This window comes from Euwallacea similis, chromosome 16 (assembly GCF_039881205.1).
Source record: "Euwallacea similis isolate ESF13 chromosome 16, ESF131.1, whole genome shotgun sequence".
Classification (NCBI taxonomy): domain Eukaryota; kingdom Metazoa; phylum Arthropoda; class Insecta; order Coleoptera; family Curculionidae; genus Euwallacea; species Euwallacea similis.
Genome location: NC_089624.1, coordinates 251833 through 270877, shown reverse-complemented (window position 1 = coordinate 270877; position 19045 = coordinate 251833). Strand labels below are relative to the sequence as shown.

General features: G+C 34.8%; 1 protein-coding gene across 2 annotated transcripts; it reads right to left on the bottom strand.

Annotated features, from left to right (window-relative positions):
- Positions 1–299: 299 nt before the first annotated feature.
- Axud1 (AXIN1 up-regulated 1) lies at positions 300–18480 on the bottom strand. 2 transcript variants are annotated; one of them, XM_066397816.1, is made up of 6 exons: positions 18323–18480; positions 7449–7845; positions 4229–4583; positions 3384–4170; positions 1057–1318; positions 300–827 (listed from the first exon to the last, which is right to left on the bottom strand). In XM_066397816.1, the coding sequence occupies exons 2-6, from the start codon at positions 7699–7701 to the stop codon at positions 502–504; spliced, it is 1983 nt and encodes a 660-aa protein (XP_066253913.1). In that variant the 5' UTR covers positions 7702–7845; positions 18323–18480; the 3' UTR covers positions 300–501. The 2 variants fall into 2 exon arrangements, with proteins under 2 accessions (XP_066253913.1, XP_066253912.1); XM_066397815.1 differs by lacking the exon at positions 18323–18480 and adding an exon at positions 11133–11363.
- Positions 18481–19045: the final 565 nt, after the last annotated feature.

The following is a 19045-nucleotide window of genomic DNA, read 5'->3' as shown; positions in this document are numbered from 1 at the left end:
CATTTGTTTTTGCTAGTTTACCGGAACTTGAAAAAAACTTATGATCTTAGGCCCTGAAATAAAGCCTAATGACATTAATATAACAAAAAGGAAATAAACTGCACTAATCGATAATTTCAAGTAAGATTTAGTCAGAATGAAATTAAAAAAACGAACCTGTGAATATTAAGAAAAATGGGTGTGTAATAATTCTGTTGTTCATTACCATTAATGTTTAAAGTTGACCGTTTTCGACGGCCTCTTAAAATTCGTTATAAATGTACATTACTGCATTTGAGACAAATAAATAAAGTAAAACGTAATAGAAAAATATTGTTATTGATTTAGTCCTTACAGTTTTCACAACATTTATTTTAACACATTTTCTAATTCCCTACAAGTTCATATAAATAATATACATTTCCTTAAAATCATAATAATAATAATTATTAAATATTATGGAACGTAGTAACAAACTTAATAAAAAATTATTTAAGATTTAATAATAATTAGAATATTAACTTATGCGGAAACCGTTTCTACAATGGATTTCTTAATTATTTCGCCGAAGTTTTCATCGCATTCTCTGGGGATGTTTGCGGTGGTGCCATTGGTCGCAGCTGAGTCGATTTTCTCAGCAGTCTCGGTGCTCAGCAAAGTATAGTTATTTGATTCCTCGTAACCAGCATAGTTGTAGCGATTATTCAACAGGTTATCGCAAAACGATTCTAATTTAGAATTGGCCCCAACTGTGTTTAAATTTGTGTAGTGGTTCTCCTTAGATTCTGGCGCATAGCCGTTCATGGAGAACTGCTCAAATCCGGATGATGTAAATTGTTGGAAGTTCCCTGGAAAGTACAGCATTATTAAACTAAGCAACTACAAAAAAACCTCAAGATTTATTCGCAATTTAAGCGACTTTTGTATAAGGTAAGTTTAGCTCTATTTTCTCATTCGCTAGCACGCTATAGTCATTAGCGCCAATGTTTTTAGGGCACCAAGTGTATCTTATTTTATGGCTCTTCTGCAACCTTCAATTATTGGAAAAAAAATTATAGACACAACAGTATTACTAACCATAGTTCGAGTACGAATTAAATACTGTGGATGGGGTGACGTTTGAGAGATCGCCATATCCCCCACAATGGAACTGCGCGTATTGATTGACCTGGGGGGTGGTGTTGGCTCCATAGGGGTGTGTTGGGGATGGGGTAGCGATTGCGCTGTTGCCAGTAGTTTGCGTTGCGGTGAACGGCGACTGCATTTCAGCAAAACGGTGATCGAACGTGAACTCGCTAACGTTCGTAAAAGCTGAGCTGAATGTTGCAGACTGTTGATGCTGGAATGAATTTTTTTAAGAGACATTGTAAAAAGGAGAATTTATGTGAGAAATGGTACATTAAGATACAGGTTTCGTAAGACAGCAGATTAGCTCACGAATTCGATTTTGCAACATGGGCAGCGAGACAAACGAATTGGCAATGAAGGAATGTGAAAATAGCTTTAAGAAACGTAGTTTAGAGACAGAGGAGTAATTTTTTTTAATTGTAAATTTGAAGCATCTACATTATTCTCGGTGATATTTCAAAAAATATATCATTGGTATTTCATATGTAGGTATCACTTCAATTTCAGATACAGTCATTTGAACTTTAGAATAAATCCTTTGGTAAAAATAGCAAATTTGGTTTCAAAATAACATAGTTTGACTTATATTGAAGAAAGAATAATTTATTTTACAAAATAGACGCATTTAGAGTTGTTCGGAAGAATATAATAATATACCAAAAATTTAGGCACTTGAGTCGTTCTGTTGGATGTTTAACGACTAAGTAACAGGTGCCACTGAAAGTTATCAATAAACTTACCTTGTTTCATCGCACTTTTTCCTCATTGTATTCAAATGTTTAGATTCAAAATATTCATTTTACCATTGTAATCCATGATATTTTTATTCAATTAATTTCTTATTGCAATTCACTAGCTGTGTATTTTCTTATAAAAGATCTATACAACAAACACCTCCAGGTTATTTTTGTGATTTTTCTGTTAAATTATTTTGTTCAGCAAATTCCACTTATGTAAGTTTTCATGGATTTGATTATTTAATTTGCTCTTTCATGTAAAGGAAAGATCACTCTGTTCATTTTGTTGTCATCAGTAGATTTTCGATGAACATTTTGTGGATTTAGTGCCATCATTTGAGGTAAGATATTATGTCGTTTATTTCCTGGTATTGTGTGTGAAATTTGGTGATTTATTGTTGGGCCTGAGGTTCAGCTGAGTGCTTGTACCTCTAGGAACCACCCCTTGGATATACAATCACAATATCAACTACCCCTTTGGGGAGTACTGTTTTAAATTGTCAACAAAGATTTTATCATACTATATCAAGCAATAATTTAATTTTCTTATTGCAACAAATAACAAGTTTCAAATCGGTAATTGATTTTCTGAAATTCAAATAACTGATCTAAATATAAATGATAATTGTTGATATACAAATAATTAATTATTACAATTTTATATATTATAATGATACAATTAAATATATTACAATTATACAGTTATTAATTATTACAATTTTGTTTCCAAATTTAAATTAGGATATCGTTGCTGCAGGTTCTATACGACCGCCGTTCATTAAAAACTGTTTACCGAAATAGGCGCATTATTGTTTCGAAACAGAAAATTCATTTGAGAGATCTAGAAAACCCTTTATTTTTGGGCGAGGGCAAGAATCAAATGAACGCGTAAAAATGTTTTACGCTGAAGGTGTAAGCAATATAATATAACGGGGGCGATTAAATGATCGAAAAATTAGATAATTTTGTATACAATGTGCCCAGCGTATGGATGTCTCACATGGGCATCTCATAAATGGTTATAGATGTAGATACCTGGTTAAATGGGAGAGAAGTTGTGCATTCAAGGAAGTAGTTTCGCGATGCAATCTGATTCAGATATTTTTTTATTTTTCAGTTATTTAGGTATATTATGGAAAAATGGTTTTAATTTTTATTTGTGTCTTATCATAACTCGAGAAAGAAATGATTAAAAATTCTAAAATTTTGTTTTTTTCACAGTAACTGAAAAACCAAAAGAAATTTTGTAGATCTACTTGCACTGTGAAACTATTCCCTTGAATGTGCAGTTTTTCTCTCGTTTAACTAAGTCTCTATTACTGTTTACCAGACTGCTAGACATTCTGATCCTAAACACACTGTATTTTTCTTCAAATTCTTAGCATCATGTTGCTTTGCCTGCTGGCATTGATGTCAAATAACATTGCCAAAGTAATAAATAACTATTACCAATAATAAATTTTACGCCCAAGAGTACAAAAGTGTTATTTTAACCTCCCCCCCCCCTTTCTCAGACGTTAGAAAAAAAAACATACTAACCTGCTGCTTCCTTTCTAGGTCCTCTCCATAGCAGTTCTCACGAAAGGAATATAAATCAAGAGAATCTTCTTTAACCGGCAATTCGGAGGCGGCCTGCGAAGGACGCTGAGTTGCTGACAGTCCTGAACCACCATCATAATGTAGATTCGTAAAACTGCCATTATGTACACAATTTTCTACTTCCATGTTCGCGCTTAAATTGATATCCCTAAGTAAGCTGCCGCTACATTTATTTACATCTATTTTACATCGCAGTTGAGACTGATGGTCCTCTTTTTGATAATTTTGAGATACGAGTCTTTCACTGGTCATCCAAGACAGGTCTTTCTTGCCTTGCATGTCCTCCTGCTGTTTCTTTTCGAGCTCTAACCTCATTAAAGTATGTATGAAGTGTGTTCTCACTCTTACAGGATTGAACTCGATGCGTCCAAAAGAGTTTCCGCAATTATCTCTGGTACAGCCACAGGGAAAATTTAATCTATCTACCTGGCATTTTATGCCAGCTTGGCTACACGAACAAGTATCAGGATCACAGTAACCTTTACAGCCACAGCCGCAAAATTCGCGAGAAGAGCGAATAGTCCGGCACTCGTCCTTCTCCACAGAATCAATTTTTCGTACTCCCGCTGATCTCAAGAGGGCCCTTCGTTGCCTTGTTGGGACTGGTTGAAGGAAGTAGTAATTGTCCAAGTCCATTTCGGACTCAGAAATATCACTTATATCGTCCTCACTGTCGCTGTCGTCACTGGACGACGCCACGGTGCCAGCAGTGGTACTTCGTTCGGATCTGAGAATAAAAAAGTTGTTTTAGGTGCTAATGTGGCAGAAAAACTCCTATATCTTACTTTAGTTGTTGAAGAAGTTGTCGATGTATTCTGCGTTGTTCGTTCGCATGTTCCATAAGTGAAAATCTCCGCACTTGCGAATGCTTGGCAGTCATGCCCAAAGTGGATCCGCCTTGAGATGGAACGCAGGTAAAACCCTGAGTCCTTGGAAAGTAAAATACCGTTACAGAATCAAAAGAAACTCCTCGCTTTTTCTTGACTTTAGGTGGGGTGCCCTCCTCTTCTGCAGATGACATTTTTCTCTTCAGACTGCTCTTTGTTGGAGATTTTTTCAAATTTGCCACTAAGGCCGACAGCAAAACAGGTTGAAAGTGCTGGCTGCTATTTTCAGCGCTAGTGGCTTCGCCCAAACGACCTGAAATTATGTTTTACTTGTATTAGCAAGAAAGCTAACATAATTTTTGTTCAAATTTTAGAAATCATTAATGGAAAAATGAAATATTTTTTACATGAAATGGAATCAAATTTTGTAAGACCAGTTCAAAACTTTACCTATAATCAGTTCATCTCCAATTGATCATACCAATTATAATCAAATTGACCTGAATTAATAAACAAAATGTTTTCAATAACAAAAACTCGTGCAAATAACCAGGAGCAAGAGTTTACACTGCGCATTTTCCCCACGAAGTGTTCTAAAACTAAAACAAGACAAACACTTCTGAATATTGCCATTATATAAATAATCTTGTAAAGTGTTCTAGCAATTTAGGAAATTTTACTGAAATTGATTAACATGTAAATTTATGGCGAATCAAAATTTTATTTATTATTTTGGGGGAAGAAAAGTCCTCTACCAAGAGTGACGAAAAATTGTCCACTTGGTACCCAAAAAGGGGCAAAATTTGTTTAGGACTTAAAAGTTATCCTCTATGAGTACGTAGGAATACGACCAACCCTACTTAACGATTTATGACTTCAGGCTCAAATCGGGAACGACGAAGGAACAAGAACAGAAGAACTTGGGTCTCTCACTTTTCCTAACATCCTAGTTCCTCATTCTTCCATTTGAATTGCGACTCTGACGTCTGGACTCGCAAAAAACAGCCAAAGAAATTGACATAAATCCCCTGCTCCTCGATACTGCCGTTTTATCATCCCAGGGACAGTTTTGGGTCGTTGCAAGCTGCAGGAAAAGGAAACCCGAGGGTTTTAGTAGGTAAATGCCCCAGCACATGCCACACTATTCGGTCGCCAGAACCCCAAATAGAGTGTCTCTAGAAGATTTCCCTCGACACAGCACATGAGACTTTGTGAATGATATTGTTACACTTCTCATGGGTTGGATGGTAAATGAAACTTCTCAAATTTTGCGAGACTCAACAAATTTTATTCAAACACAAATACAACAATAAATAACACGCGAAATACTTGAACAATGCCTTGAACTACTTAGAACACTTTTACTCGTATTAGGTCTTCAATACAGCGTCTAACAATCAATTTCCCTGCGATGGCGCACCGTCCTCTTATATTTTCGCCAGCGGGACTGCATCTGTTGAATGCATAATTATCATACTGTCGTGTTCCTGTAGTGACTAGTCATAGCTAATGTCATAGTCTGAATTTGGCAATACACTGGAAAGTTTTTAGTGTTTTGCGCATTGGTGACTTAACCGATTCCATCGGCTGTATACCGATTGCAAAACATCGCAAGTTTGGTCAATTTTCAAATATTTCCTCCTTGTCCTTGTTGTTGTTGATGTCTTAAAATAAACTGCTGAACCAAACAAATGGAAAATAAACATATTTTTGGATGATTTTTGAAGTGAGGTATTTTTAAAATGAAACGAGATAAAATTGCGATGTGGTGAGCATCCGTTCAGAGAAGTTATCTTTAAGCCTCAAAAAAAGCGATATTCTCTCGATTTCCTTTATAAAATTGTTTAGTCAGCGATGCGATGAAGAAATATTGGTAGGTACTAAATTTGGGTACAGGATGTTGATAATCAAAGCTCATTGGCCATTAGTACTAATTTGCATGTTTTCTCATCAATTCATCCAATAGCAATCAGTACTTACTTACTATTGGAAGAATAATAGTTATTTATTAAATAAGCGTATTAATGCCGGGGATTGATAATCGTGACATTTGAACCCGTGAGCGCAGCGAATAGTTACTGGAAGTTGTGATTATTGTGAATGCTCATTAATATAGGTGTTGATTACGACACTTTTTTGTCACCTAATGCATCGCAGAAAATCAAAAAGTAATAAAATTATAAACATTACATTACTACTTTGAATTTAAAAGTCACTCTACTTATTCTTGTATATTTCCACCTCAGTCAGTACATTCCACCTCAGACATTGAAAACCCCTATTTGAAGAATTTAAACTTTCAGAAATAACACATGCCGACGATGTGTCAAACATTGGCGTTCTGGTTGGTCCAATATAAGCAGTCATGGCCGCAGTCGGCCATGATTGGCATTAAAACAGTCACAACGCGCTTTAAATAATGCGTTAATGATGGTCATTAATCAATTATTTTATGTACATTAAAGAAATGCAGCGATATTTAATGGACAGAAAAATGTATACAAATGCAACTGCTTCCTTTTTTCACCAATGTCCAGGAGAGTGAGATATTACGGAAGAAGAGCCCTTCGTAGCTATGCTATCTAGAGTAGTAAGCATACTCTCTCTGCGATACATGAGTTTTAAACGACTTATAGCATTAATACCATGACAGAATACAATCATAAACTTAAGATGTTAATTTCTCAATAAACATTGGCTAAATGAATAATTAAGAAACAAAGAAATAATTCATTCAAGGTAACTTGAGAATCAATAATTATGGCTTGTGCCGAAGTGATCCGGAAACTTCACCCTTATGAGCTCTTTCATATTAATCAATATCCGAATATGTTAAGATTAAACCAAAAGAAGGGTATCTACATTAAAAGAGAAGTGAAGAACCTCGAAATAAAAGTTGACCGACGAAGTTTTCATATCCCCTAAACATGATACTGAAAAGATTGCCATACAAGAAGTCGCGGTTATTTCTCTTCCTTAGATTTGCCAATCACACCGACTTGAAGCACATTTTTAAGGGAACTGACACTCTCTATAATAGAAGCTTGTCTTCCAAAGCAAAATGAACAGAAAGAAAAGAGAAAGTATTGATTTCGTCGATGCAATTCCACATGGTATAGTTAGTTTATGTAAATTTGTAGCGATTTGTTCCTTGCTTATAATAATCTTAAAAGCTCACCAAAAGTTGTTTCACTATCATTCTCCCCTAAGCTACTAGACAGCGGTATATCAGTGCGTTCTTCCAGAAGTTCAGACCCAAGACCAGAATCAGACCCATCAGATCTATCATGACGCTCTTCATTCAGTTCTTCAGTACCCGGTAAACTCTCAGTCGTAGAATCTTCTCCATCATTCAAGCTAGTCAATTCGACCTCCGTACTGCTTTGGTCAGAGTCTTTACTACATAGTTTTGATTTCTGATTATCACACATGGTCGATTAAACTGTGACGAAGTTCGGCGAATTGACGTAATATAATATTAACTGCAGAATCACGTGGTACTTGAAAATTATACTTGGAACCCGTTATGTGGAATTGGATTTCGGTGTTGGTATTCCTTTATGTGGGACATTTTTCTGAAACAAAGAAGAAATTATTTTTGAGACATACAAAACCTCAAGAAACGCTACAGTCAATAATATATGATCGTAGCGTTCTGACTTGTTGTGGCATATTGAGCCAATATTTGTAAAATTGATAAATTATGTGGTCTCATAATATATAGAAAAAGCAAAAAGTAGTAAAAAAATTCTATTTCTCTTATGGTCTTCATGCTACGAATTCAATAAAACTGTTCCAGTTTTTGTATCCGATTTCTCTTGTTAACGAATTGTACGCATTAGGAACCTCAAAGGGTTTTGACGAGACGATTGAAAATATCTAATTATACAGAGTGCAACATATGATCATAGAGATATTTCAGGAGATGATAATATTCTGCAAAAGAAGAAAAAAATGCTCATAGATCCATGGTCAAAAACGCATCCCGCTTAATAGTCGCGGATTATGAATATCTCGTCTGCCGCCGCACAACCACATGATTGAATCATCTATTAAACGAAATCGATATGAAAATGTACAAAAAATATTACAACCTGCCTTTTGCAAAGGTACGAATCATAGACCGAACAATAGCTGTCATTCAATAGCCTCTAAACCTTCGAAAATCTTACATTTTTTTGCAAACTTACAGCTCACTGGTCGAATCAAGATAACCATGCACGACACAAATAATACACAGGGCGTAACATATCATCATGGAAGTATTTCAGGGGATACTCTGTAAACAGACCCATGGTCAAACACGCATTTTCAATATACGTAGTGGCAAAATTTCACATTTTTTTCTCATATTTTGCGTATTTCTCACGTATATCTTGAGCTAAACTTTATGCGTATAGTTTAAAACCTCTATATGCTTTGTATTTTTTTGTTTCATTACATTTTAATGAATTCCTAACTTGAAATAACTTTTTTACGAAGAAAAAAATGCGTAATCAATTTTAGTATTTAAGTTAAGCACAACAAGCTCCAACGTTTCATATTCCTATGAGCGAGTCAAAGTGAATGCGGGGGAATATTTAATACTATATAACCTTGCGAATATGATCTAAAAATACCTTATTAAACTAGATAAGTTTTTAATAAAACCGCTCATATATTCAGTGCTGTAACATTGGTATCTCTTGCTAAAGCGTTTACGAGGTGAAGATGAGAAAAGTTGACATTGACGATCATCTGCGAAGACATTCAGAAATGCCCTGATTTATTTGGTATCACAAAATGCAACAAAATTTAACTTGTCTCTAAGATCGTGAGATCTTATCCTTGTATAATATAATTAGCTACGAAAAGACTAAAGTAATAGTTATAAATGATAACATTGGCAATAGATCTGATTAGATAGAAGAGATACATATATATACGTATGTGCGTAAACAGAATAGAATTGTGAATCATCACATTAATTTCAGTACAGTGATGCTGAGATACCTCGGTCCATCTTGAAGTGGGATATTGTTACAAATACTACATTTTGTATAATTTTAATTAATTGAAAAAAATCGAAATGATGAATCCACTAAATTGTGAAATAAATTGGTTATACTCTGTTTTCAGTATAGGATCAAATTTTCCTATCTGATTACAGAAAGAGTGGAATAGGTATTATATTTTCTTAACAAGAACAGAAATTGATACTTCCCGTACGCCACGAAAAGCGACGCAAAAAAGAAGGAGGGGACAACTGTAGAAAAGTTGACTCAAAAATTGAGACAATATTTTTTTATGAGCGTATTGAAACCTCAGATACTCTGTTGTATGAACAGGTATCACAGTCACTTTCAGATAATCAGTGCAATGTGAATATCGTTTTTACTTTAGAAAAGCACCGGAGAGGGCACTTGCAGAAAGTGACTGTACAGTCAGTCTCACCAAAAGTGGATAAGTTTATGAACCAGTTATTCCATATATTGACTGACATTTCGAAATCAAATCTGATTTTTTGCTTAATTTTTTCAATTATCTGCTTTATTTTGTGGCCATGCTTAGTTTCATTCTCTATTTATCTGTAATCAATTATAACCAACCGAATGGCCATAAAACAGATTTGCTTGCAAATTTTCATTTTGTAATTTTATTACTTCATATTCTTCCTACCTGCTTCTGTGTAAACGCTAAAAATTGCAAACTTAAATTTAAAAATTAAGACACAATAAGTTAAAATTATCAAAAATAGAAATTAGGAAGTCTACTAAACTGGAAATAAATTGCTGATTTTTGTAGCTTTTCGATAATAATTTATAATGTTTTTAGATTGTTTTATTTGTAAAAATAAATACCTTGATGGGTTTAAAAAAATGTTATATTGAGAAAACGGCAAATTTGGCATGAAATAGATTTAAATTGACAGTTCCTTTAACGTGTTTTAATGATTTTTTAATGGAAAAGAAAGTTTAAAATTGGAACACAAAGTAGAAGTTCAGAAGAGAAAAATGGTATTTCATTGTATTTAGTTCTCACAAAGATGGCTCATCATTTATCGATTTCATGTTGAAAACAATGTATTTTTTCTTAATATGACACTTAAAATTTTAAGTATCATTGATAAGTATAAATTATTCAAATTTATAATGGAGGGTGCTGGGGAGTAAAGGAACAGTTTTAAACTTCTGTGTGTCTATAAAATCAATCAATGCGGAGCTACATGAGAAATTACAACGACAAAAATTTGCATTTCTTCTGTAAGTAGAATTACTTGTTTCACCCGAATTCTACTGCTTTATCTAATTTGGAACGTATTCTAAATAGAAATTAAAAATAGTCCCACGGTGAAGCGTCGTCTCTTATTCAGCCACAGTTGAGCTAAAATGTTACTGTTCTTAAGTGCAATGATAAGTACTAGTACATAGCTGTACGTACCTATCAAATAAGTAGAACGGAGAATTAAGTAGGTACACTCCACCTAGCTAGGTCTACATCTAGTTAGGTGCTATAGGTAGAATCTAATTTTGAGTAGAACAGATACCTATTTCCATTACACTACTGTGATTGTCGTTCGTCGATCATATTTTTAGATTAATGTTGGGCTTACTTTTCACCTACTTTCAAATTCGCAACTCAATTAACATCGAGGCACGCTAGCGAAGTTTAATAATACATTCATCGTCACAACACTGATAAAATTGATAAATAAGAGTTACTATGTGTACATCATTCTATATTAAACGTGTTATTACATCTAATTGCATTTTGATTGGTAACACCGTTAATCAACTACTGGTATGCCGCAGGTACTATCCAACACCACCTTCACAGATAACTATGCTAACGAATGTTAGTATTCCAAAATTTTCAAATTTACCTAAAAATATTTTTATGTCCTTCTTTGATACCTATACACTTCTACACAAATTCCACAAGCACTCCACGCCGATGCTGCCCAGAGCCTTTTCATTTAAAATATGGGGTACTTTCGGTGCAGCTTGTATTATTCTGAACCGATATTAAGTTCATTGTACTGACTAAGCTCGGGCCTAAGCGGTAGTTTTAACCATCAGGTTTTAACTTTACACTGACATCCACTGTTTCACTGTATATTGAGAAACGTCTCCTAGAACGTAACTGAGCATGCGCAACGCCACAAGTTGGTCCTTGCAGACCCGGACTAAACGAAATTTTTTCCTCCTAACATGACAGAGAACGCATTATGCTCTTGTTCGATCTTTTCGGAAACAATAGAAATTTCATGCAATCCATCAGATGAGAAGGAGGAAAACAGAAACAATTACTCCGAGGACTCATACCCCTACCGACATTGAATTACACTGTCTGCCCCGATGGAATTCTTGGGGGAAATACTTCGTATGATACAAATTCAACGACGCACACGGAGATATTTGCGTACGACCGTCTGATGAGTGTCAACCAGTACGAAACCAGTAATGACCTGGCCTGGGATTCTGTGTCCACTCATGCAATATGGTACCTATTTCAACATGGTAATTTGTTATGATAATCATTCGGGTTAATGGAATTTCTTCGATATCAAATATGTTCTCCAAGAAGCAATCGAAAAAACAGTGCAGTTCAATGTCGGCAAGGGTATTAACCCTCGAAGGAGTAATATCTGTTTCTCTCCTTCTCAATTATGATTTACATAAGGCGACTTGTCCACAATCGCCTGAGGAGTGCCAACAAGCACGAAACGTTTCTTAACATGATAGTAATTATGTTCGGTGATATTTATTGAGATTAGTCGAATTTCTTTGATATCAACTATCCTTCAAGAAACATAAGGTAAAAGCAGTGCAGTTCGATTTCAATAAGGGCATTAGCCCTCGGAGGAGTAGTCTCTGTTTTTTCCTGTTCAACAACGCTTTACACTAGATTATTCGACTACAACTGACTGAGAAGTGCCACGAGCACGAAAGTGCCACAAGCACGAAGCCGATAAAGGCAGAGCCTTGGTTCCATGTACACTGATGCAATGTAAAGCATTTCTTAATATGGTAGCGTAATCTGCTATGGCAATAATCGAAAATTTGCATATTTTTTAAGTCTTTAATAAATACGACCAAAGAGCCAATACAGTGCTCATTCTCTCGGTATTATGGATCTGGGAAAGTCGTTGGAAAAGCACGCCAACAAGTCCCTTACATATTATTCATCCTGCCTATGGCTCTGTCGCAAACCATCGTCTTAGTCGTAATATGTTGCTTACAATTTTCGTAATGTAATACAATATTATTTACCCTTTAACATTTTTCCGGAACTAGTGACTGAGTTTGCTGCTGCTGCTCTGAAAGCAGCTTCATTATTTCTGTTTCTAGAAAGCCGAGTTTGTTAAGGCTCCGGTCTGAATCAGGGAATTTCCTATAGTAAATAGATATGCCATAAGCCTCAGAAATTATTCATATCGTTTGGTAATTGCGAAACCATTGAAAGAAGCCAATATTTCCCAAATTAAGCCACTAGTTCATCGATTTCTTACACTTTTATCAGAAACCCATGACCTATTGAAATTTTTTTCTTGCAGAATTTGAAATAGAAAATTCGCTCCCACTTGGAATAGAAAATCAATAAAACATTGGACCACTCATTTTAATCACCCAGAAGCAGGTACTTTAAAACGTGATATGCCGGGCTTCATAACTTAAAAATAATCATAACCCATAGACATAAAGGTAATATAACAAAAGCGTTCATGGAAAATTATCTGAATTTTTGATGCACGTGTGCAACCTTGTCACGAGCTGAAATATTTCGGCTTTGCAGTCGTACCCTTTGGGAATACGACTAATGAAATTCCATTTTTGAATACAATTCTTGAAACGAAAATGAGTAATTTTTGAACTTTACAATCACGAAAACTTCCCAAATATTATCGACAATTTTTGTTGTGCTTATAATTTATTACCGCTGATATTTGCATTCGTGGCAATTATCACTGTAATTCGCTAGTGATTAGTTTAAAGTAACAATGAGATACCATGTATTTGAGACATTAATGAAATTCTCACTGAAATTCAGTGAAGACTTAATTATCATTTTAATGTATGAGGAAGGTTATAATCACCGTAACAAAAATCCTCTTTAATGCTTAGATTTCAGCTCTTACAATTCCCCCTTCTTTTGCTTACCATATCCATTTATTCTTTCCTTTATTCTTTAATTTATGCCAATGCATAGCCTGCAATTTCTTAATTCATGTAAAACGATGCAAAAAAATGAGGGTAACTACGTATTCTATTTAGTTATTATTGCTACTTTTTTTAACTTCGTAGCATTCGAAGCTCTTTTTAACATACGACAAAAATCTTGAAACTGCGATTGAATAAAACCATTTTTGAAATACTATTTTCTTAGATTTTGTGACTGGCAGTAATTTTGTACTGTTGATGTGAAGGAAAATAGAGAAGACAATTATTATTAATTTGTTTTTCAATTTTATACCGACCATAGGTCAATCCATGTAAGTGTAAAAACAAGTCCGATCCTGATATAAATGTGACGTTTCCTACAAACAGAATTTCAGCTGGTGGAAGTGGGTACCGATGCCAAGCAATTGTGAAGGCAATTCGCTAAAAAGGATACAAAGCTGGTGTCGTCAGCGTATCGGTACGCAGATGCAGAACATAAAGCACTGATAAGCAATATTTACCCGATAGTACTGGACACAAAACGTCATTTTTGATTTGAGTCAATATGTGCGTACTTCAATGAAAATCATCAAAATTACACATATGCTGAAAAAAAACTTCGAGGTTGCTTTCTTTTTAAAATAATCCTGATATTGAGGTCATTCCCACAGCACAATATAGTGTATACCTCATAGTCGTATCTTCATAGTAGACTTTCATTTTACCTTCAAAACCGGTGGAAAGGTATTGCATTGCTCAAGTTTATTTAAAGCAATGGTGGTTTCGCATGAAGTACAAAATACGTCATGGATTGAAATTGATTGGAAATTATCCTTGCAGAGGTCGCCTCGCTAATAAGTAGCGTTGGGAAGCAAATTAAAGAAGTTCTCTTTTTTTTTAGTGAAGTGATTGCGAATTGACCCTACTGTACATGGTGCAACCGTTCGCTCTCCATGATTATCGAAAACGGTCCGAATTTGATATTCTGGCTGCAATGCACATGCAGAAAACTGTTTGTTAGTAAGTAGGTAAAGTAGTATGGGTGGTTTAACATTGGCCAATATTAACAAAAACAATTTGATGATTTGCTTAACTATTATCTTCAAGGAGGGTCTAAGATTTTTTATAGAAAATACACCTATACACCAAAGCGTCAACGGATCATTCACTTTCAAGCATTTTAGAGACATTAGTTTTACAGTATTTTCAAAGTCACAAACACAGATCGAACCTGGCCCTATATCTCAATCCGTTTATGTAGGGTTTATACAGGAGTTTAATTTAAACGATTAATTTAAACTGTTTTTTTAACAAAACTGCTGCACGTGTTTCCGAGCTATCGGCGTTTAAAGCTTGAAAACTAAAAAAAACTTCGTAATTTGAGTTAAAGCTCCATAAATGCGAACAATAACGTCATCCATTAGTTGATTAGTGAATATTACGTCTGGGAACCTGTTTGCCAACTTTGGCTTATTCTAGAGAAAAAAGCACCTAATTTCCAGATTTGAGGCCAAAAATCAGAATTATACAATTTATCTCTGCATTGCAAAGAGACGGCTAAAACGAAACATTTGAGTTTGATAAGATTGCTGGGCAGTTTCTTGGCGTGTATTATATCGGTCTCCGTGCGAAGCCTGGCAGATTCTTAACGAGTTCCAAAAACGTGCCGTAAAATCCCATAAAGGTAAATCCATGCTCTATGCTCTGCTCCCAATAAGCCATGTAATGTAATAAGATTGGCTCAAAATTTGAAATCGAATTTTGAACTTAAAAAGTTCCGCGGTAAATCTTTAGATATTTTCAACAAATCTTCTCATCGCTTGAATGCATTTTGTCCCTATTATCCTATGATCCAAAACAGTGTGTGTGTCGCGTCAAAACTTCACATTCAACTCCTACTCAAAGTTGCTATTTAATGCATACTAAATACTATGGTAGCGATTGTGAATATGGGAATTGCATTAGGTCTATTCCAGAAGGAGACATATTTACGGAGTATTTCATTTATATCAATCGAGTGTATTAAAAGAAACAAATACTATCGAGCGTGAATGATTAACTTATCATCTACGCTCCCTAACATTTATTTTATAAAGGGATTAATACGCCTTATCATAGATTTACAAACAGATGTAAAATTATTATATTCTTATAGAGCCTTAGATCATGTGTTTTTCGTATGGACATAATATTGATTGATTTCCCGTCTTTTTTAGCCAAATTAATCAGCAATTTGTCATTTAGATTTCACACACAGTGAACCATTGATTATTTTATGTGTTTACAAGACAGTTAAAAAGGCAATATAAAAAACCAAGAAAGTCAGAAAGATGTATTCATTGGATAGCTTTAGTTAGATATCCTTATCTTGGTTACACTGTACATGAGCAATTGGCATTTGAGCGATTCTAAGTATTTCCATTAGAATCTACGCGTGATTGACCCAGCAATCCAAAATTGAAATGAGAGGCGCAACAATGGTTCCGGAATATATGGCACACTTAGCAGTATTACCACTCCCCCGCCCCCCTCCGGGAGAATATGGCTGCAATATATTCCGTCTATACGTGAAATCAATGTATTCTGTGGGTTGCCAGGGACAACCAACCGTTGCCGTGGAAACGACGGCGCTGCACCGACGCCGACGCTGGCGACGCTTTGTGTGACCCGATGTTGACTCTCTCGAATTGATGGTTTCTTCGTCGGTCAGCGCCGTGGCCTCTCGGGCAAATTCGGTCACGTGCGAATTTTGGTTGTGGTTTCAGTATGACCCAGTTATCTCACTATTGAGTATTTTTTTTTATATGGGTTGATGGAAAGTTATAACTTTCGGTTGTAAATCATTCAAATACTGAAAACTAAGAATACTAAACTTACTAAGAATAACTCTTCACAGAAAAATAATTTTAGTGCGAAAATACTGATGCAGATTTTCGCGCATTAAAGATTCATACATGTAAAATAGAGGCGCAAAAAAATGTTCTCGCGTTGTTCCCAATTTTTGTTGGTGAATCTCAAATTTGGCGGCCACATTTATCACGATAATTTGCTTGTAGAAATTATGCTAGTAAGTCATAAAATGTTATGTGCATATTACTACATAATGTACAGTAATTAATTGCCCCATTGAAAGTCCAAAATTGATATGGGGTTAAATAAGATAAATACTTAAATTTCTCGTTGTTCTTAACAGTTGACCAAATACAATGTACCTACCAATTAATTTTAGTCCTAAACGGGAAAACTCGAAACTTAGCAACATTGTAAACAATAACGCGGGGTCGATAAAATGATTATCAGATTGCTCAAGTTTTTCCGTTGCATAACTTTTACGAAGAAAAAATTAACACCGACACTAATTTTCTTCCACAGAAATGTGAAGATTTGGACAGTTTTGCTCGACACACTGACAAAACTACTGCTTGATTACGCTTTGTATAGATATAAACATTTCACAGAAAAAACAAAGAAGAACCCAAAAAAAACAGGTGTATTCACAATTCCATGGCCGATTTTGACTCATCCTTACCATCCAATAGCACGTTAAAGCAAATAAAGTTGCTGCTTTCGCTGCTTCCAATGGGTGCGCGAAGTAAGAGGTAGGAGCAGGCGAGTAATGATGTGCTTAGGCATTTAATCAAATTCAAATTCCGTTCGCAGATCGGCTTGTTTAATTCCTTGTTGTTCGACGAAATGTTCGGATCTGTACGGAGCTTTTTGACCAAATTTTCAAAAATATATTGATATAGTTTGATAAACAAAAATCGCTAGTCGTGTGCCGCCAATTAACTTAAGTATCGTGTATATAAATATAAATGAAAGAAATAAGTGTTACATAATAAAGTTAATCAAATTGTAATGCAGTGATAATATTCATTAAATTAAGACATCAAAATTCCTATAAATGCATACGGGGTGTAATATAAAATGGCGCCCAATCTCCGTCTGTTTTTGGGGGCCACACTCTAAACCCCACAAAACTGATTTAAAAAAATGTGTTGGATTTTCACATTTTTTTTTAGCATCCTTCCTATTTAACATCATTGTCATGTTTATTTTATTGATGTATTTACAACACATAATAGTTCAAATAATTTTATTTCTGGGATATTATGATGAAATACCATATGATGCTTGTCAATGCTGCCAAATCAAATCATACAAGTGTCCTTCGTTCAGATCGGACACTTTTTATTAAATAAAAATAAAGATGCACTCACCTTATTTCCTCAACAAAAAAATCTAAATTCTCCTAAAAATTTCCTAAAAGGCGAGAAATACCCAAATTGAATCACTTTTCCAAAATTTTTAAAATAATTAAAATGTAGCAATCAAACCCAATCTTTGAAGGTGGATAACTTAGAAGGGGGTCATTTTTGGGTATAAGTTTATATAAGTTATATACGTTAAATGAATCCATTAAAACAGTTTGACATTAATAATATTCTGAATATTAATATTAAGGTTGGTGCCAGATTTTATTAGTTTCCGTGGATAATTTAAGAATATAAAAAATGATTCCATGTATTTACATTTTTGAATTCTAATGACTCACAATAATATGTATATATATAATTTTTTTTTCAATAATTTTAATGTTTACCATCCTGCATTTCCTTTATAATCAACATTTGGATATGTAGGATGATTAGATTAAATCTGACTACATATTTTTACACTTCAGTTGTATACCATTAATTATAGGTCACCCTGTAACTATAGGTTTATGTCATTAAAGGAAAAGTTTCTTGCAAATATGCTTTCATAAACTGTTGAAATAAAACTCTCCATAAATAGAGGAAAATTATTTGCAGTTTTTTTAGGAGTTTTTTCATAGTTTGTTTGTATATCTATCCTGAGCCTTCTAAGGCCTAATCTAAGGGTAAATAGAAATGAATGTCAGGTGACTTACTTCTTCGGCTTCTAAATGTCACGTTGCACCGACAGCACCTCCGGAATGTTCTGGGGGCTTCTTCCAGAAACGGCCCGTCGCCGACTGTAGTTGGATTGTAGGCGACATGGTACATATCTGAATTCTGAGGATACCGATCGTATCCAACGCTCGCGCACAAGCACTGCAGCCCTCTCTTCTGGATATGATTCTGGGGATCTCGTTCAGAAGGATCCAACAAAGGATTTCTTATTCCCAGGCGCGATTTTTTCCTTTTGCTCTGCGCGGAATGATATTTGTTTTACCTTTGGTCTTTCACACGACTTTTTTCGCAATTTCGTTCTAATCACCCATAATTCATTTGTTAGTTAGATATGTGCAGTTGCGATATTCTGCACATAATTTCACGAGTTATTGATTGCAAACTTCCGCCTGTTCTCACTATTTTTGGAAGCATGTTATCGATTTATGTCAGCAACCATCAGTAATTGTAAATAAAGTTATAGAAATTGTACATATATTTTTTATCTTCTGTAAGTTTTTGTGGCATTGTGTTCACGTGATGACCAATTTTAGAGACATGCACCGAAAATAAAAAAAGGATCAAATTTAGAGTTGAATTTCTTCTTTTTATTGTTATTCGCTTACAACATACCTTAAAGAATCGTCAAACACGGTTCGCTATAATCATTAGTGGTAAATGTATCATAGATTTATTACATACACGTTTTTATTAACATTCAC

What these genes read in the sequence shown, in the direction of transcription:
- Axud1 (XM_066397816.1), bottom strand. Translation starts at nt 7,701, where the DNA reads ATGTGTGATAATCAGAAATCAAAACTATGTAGTAAAGACTCTGACCAA. An exon ending in TGATAGTGAAACAACTTTTG is followed by an intron (nt 4,584 to 7,448) that starts GTGAGCTTTTAA and finishes ACATAATTTCAG; the next exon opens with GTCGTTTGGGCGAAGCCACT. An exon ending in ACCTAGAAAGGAAGCAGCAG is followed by an intron (nt 1,319 to 3,383) that starts GTTAGTATGTTT and finishes AATTCATTCCAG; the next exon opens with CATCAACAGTCTGCAACATT.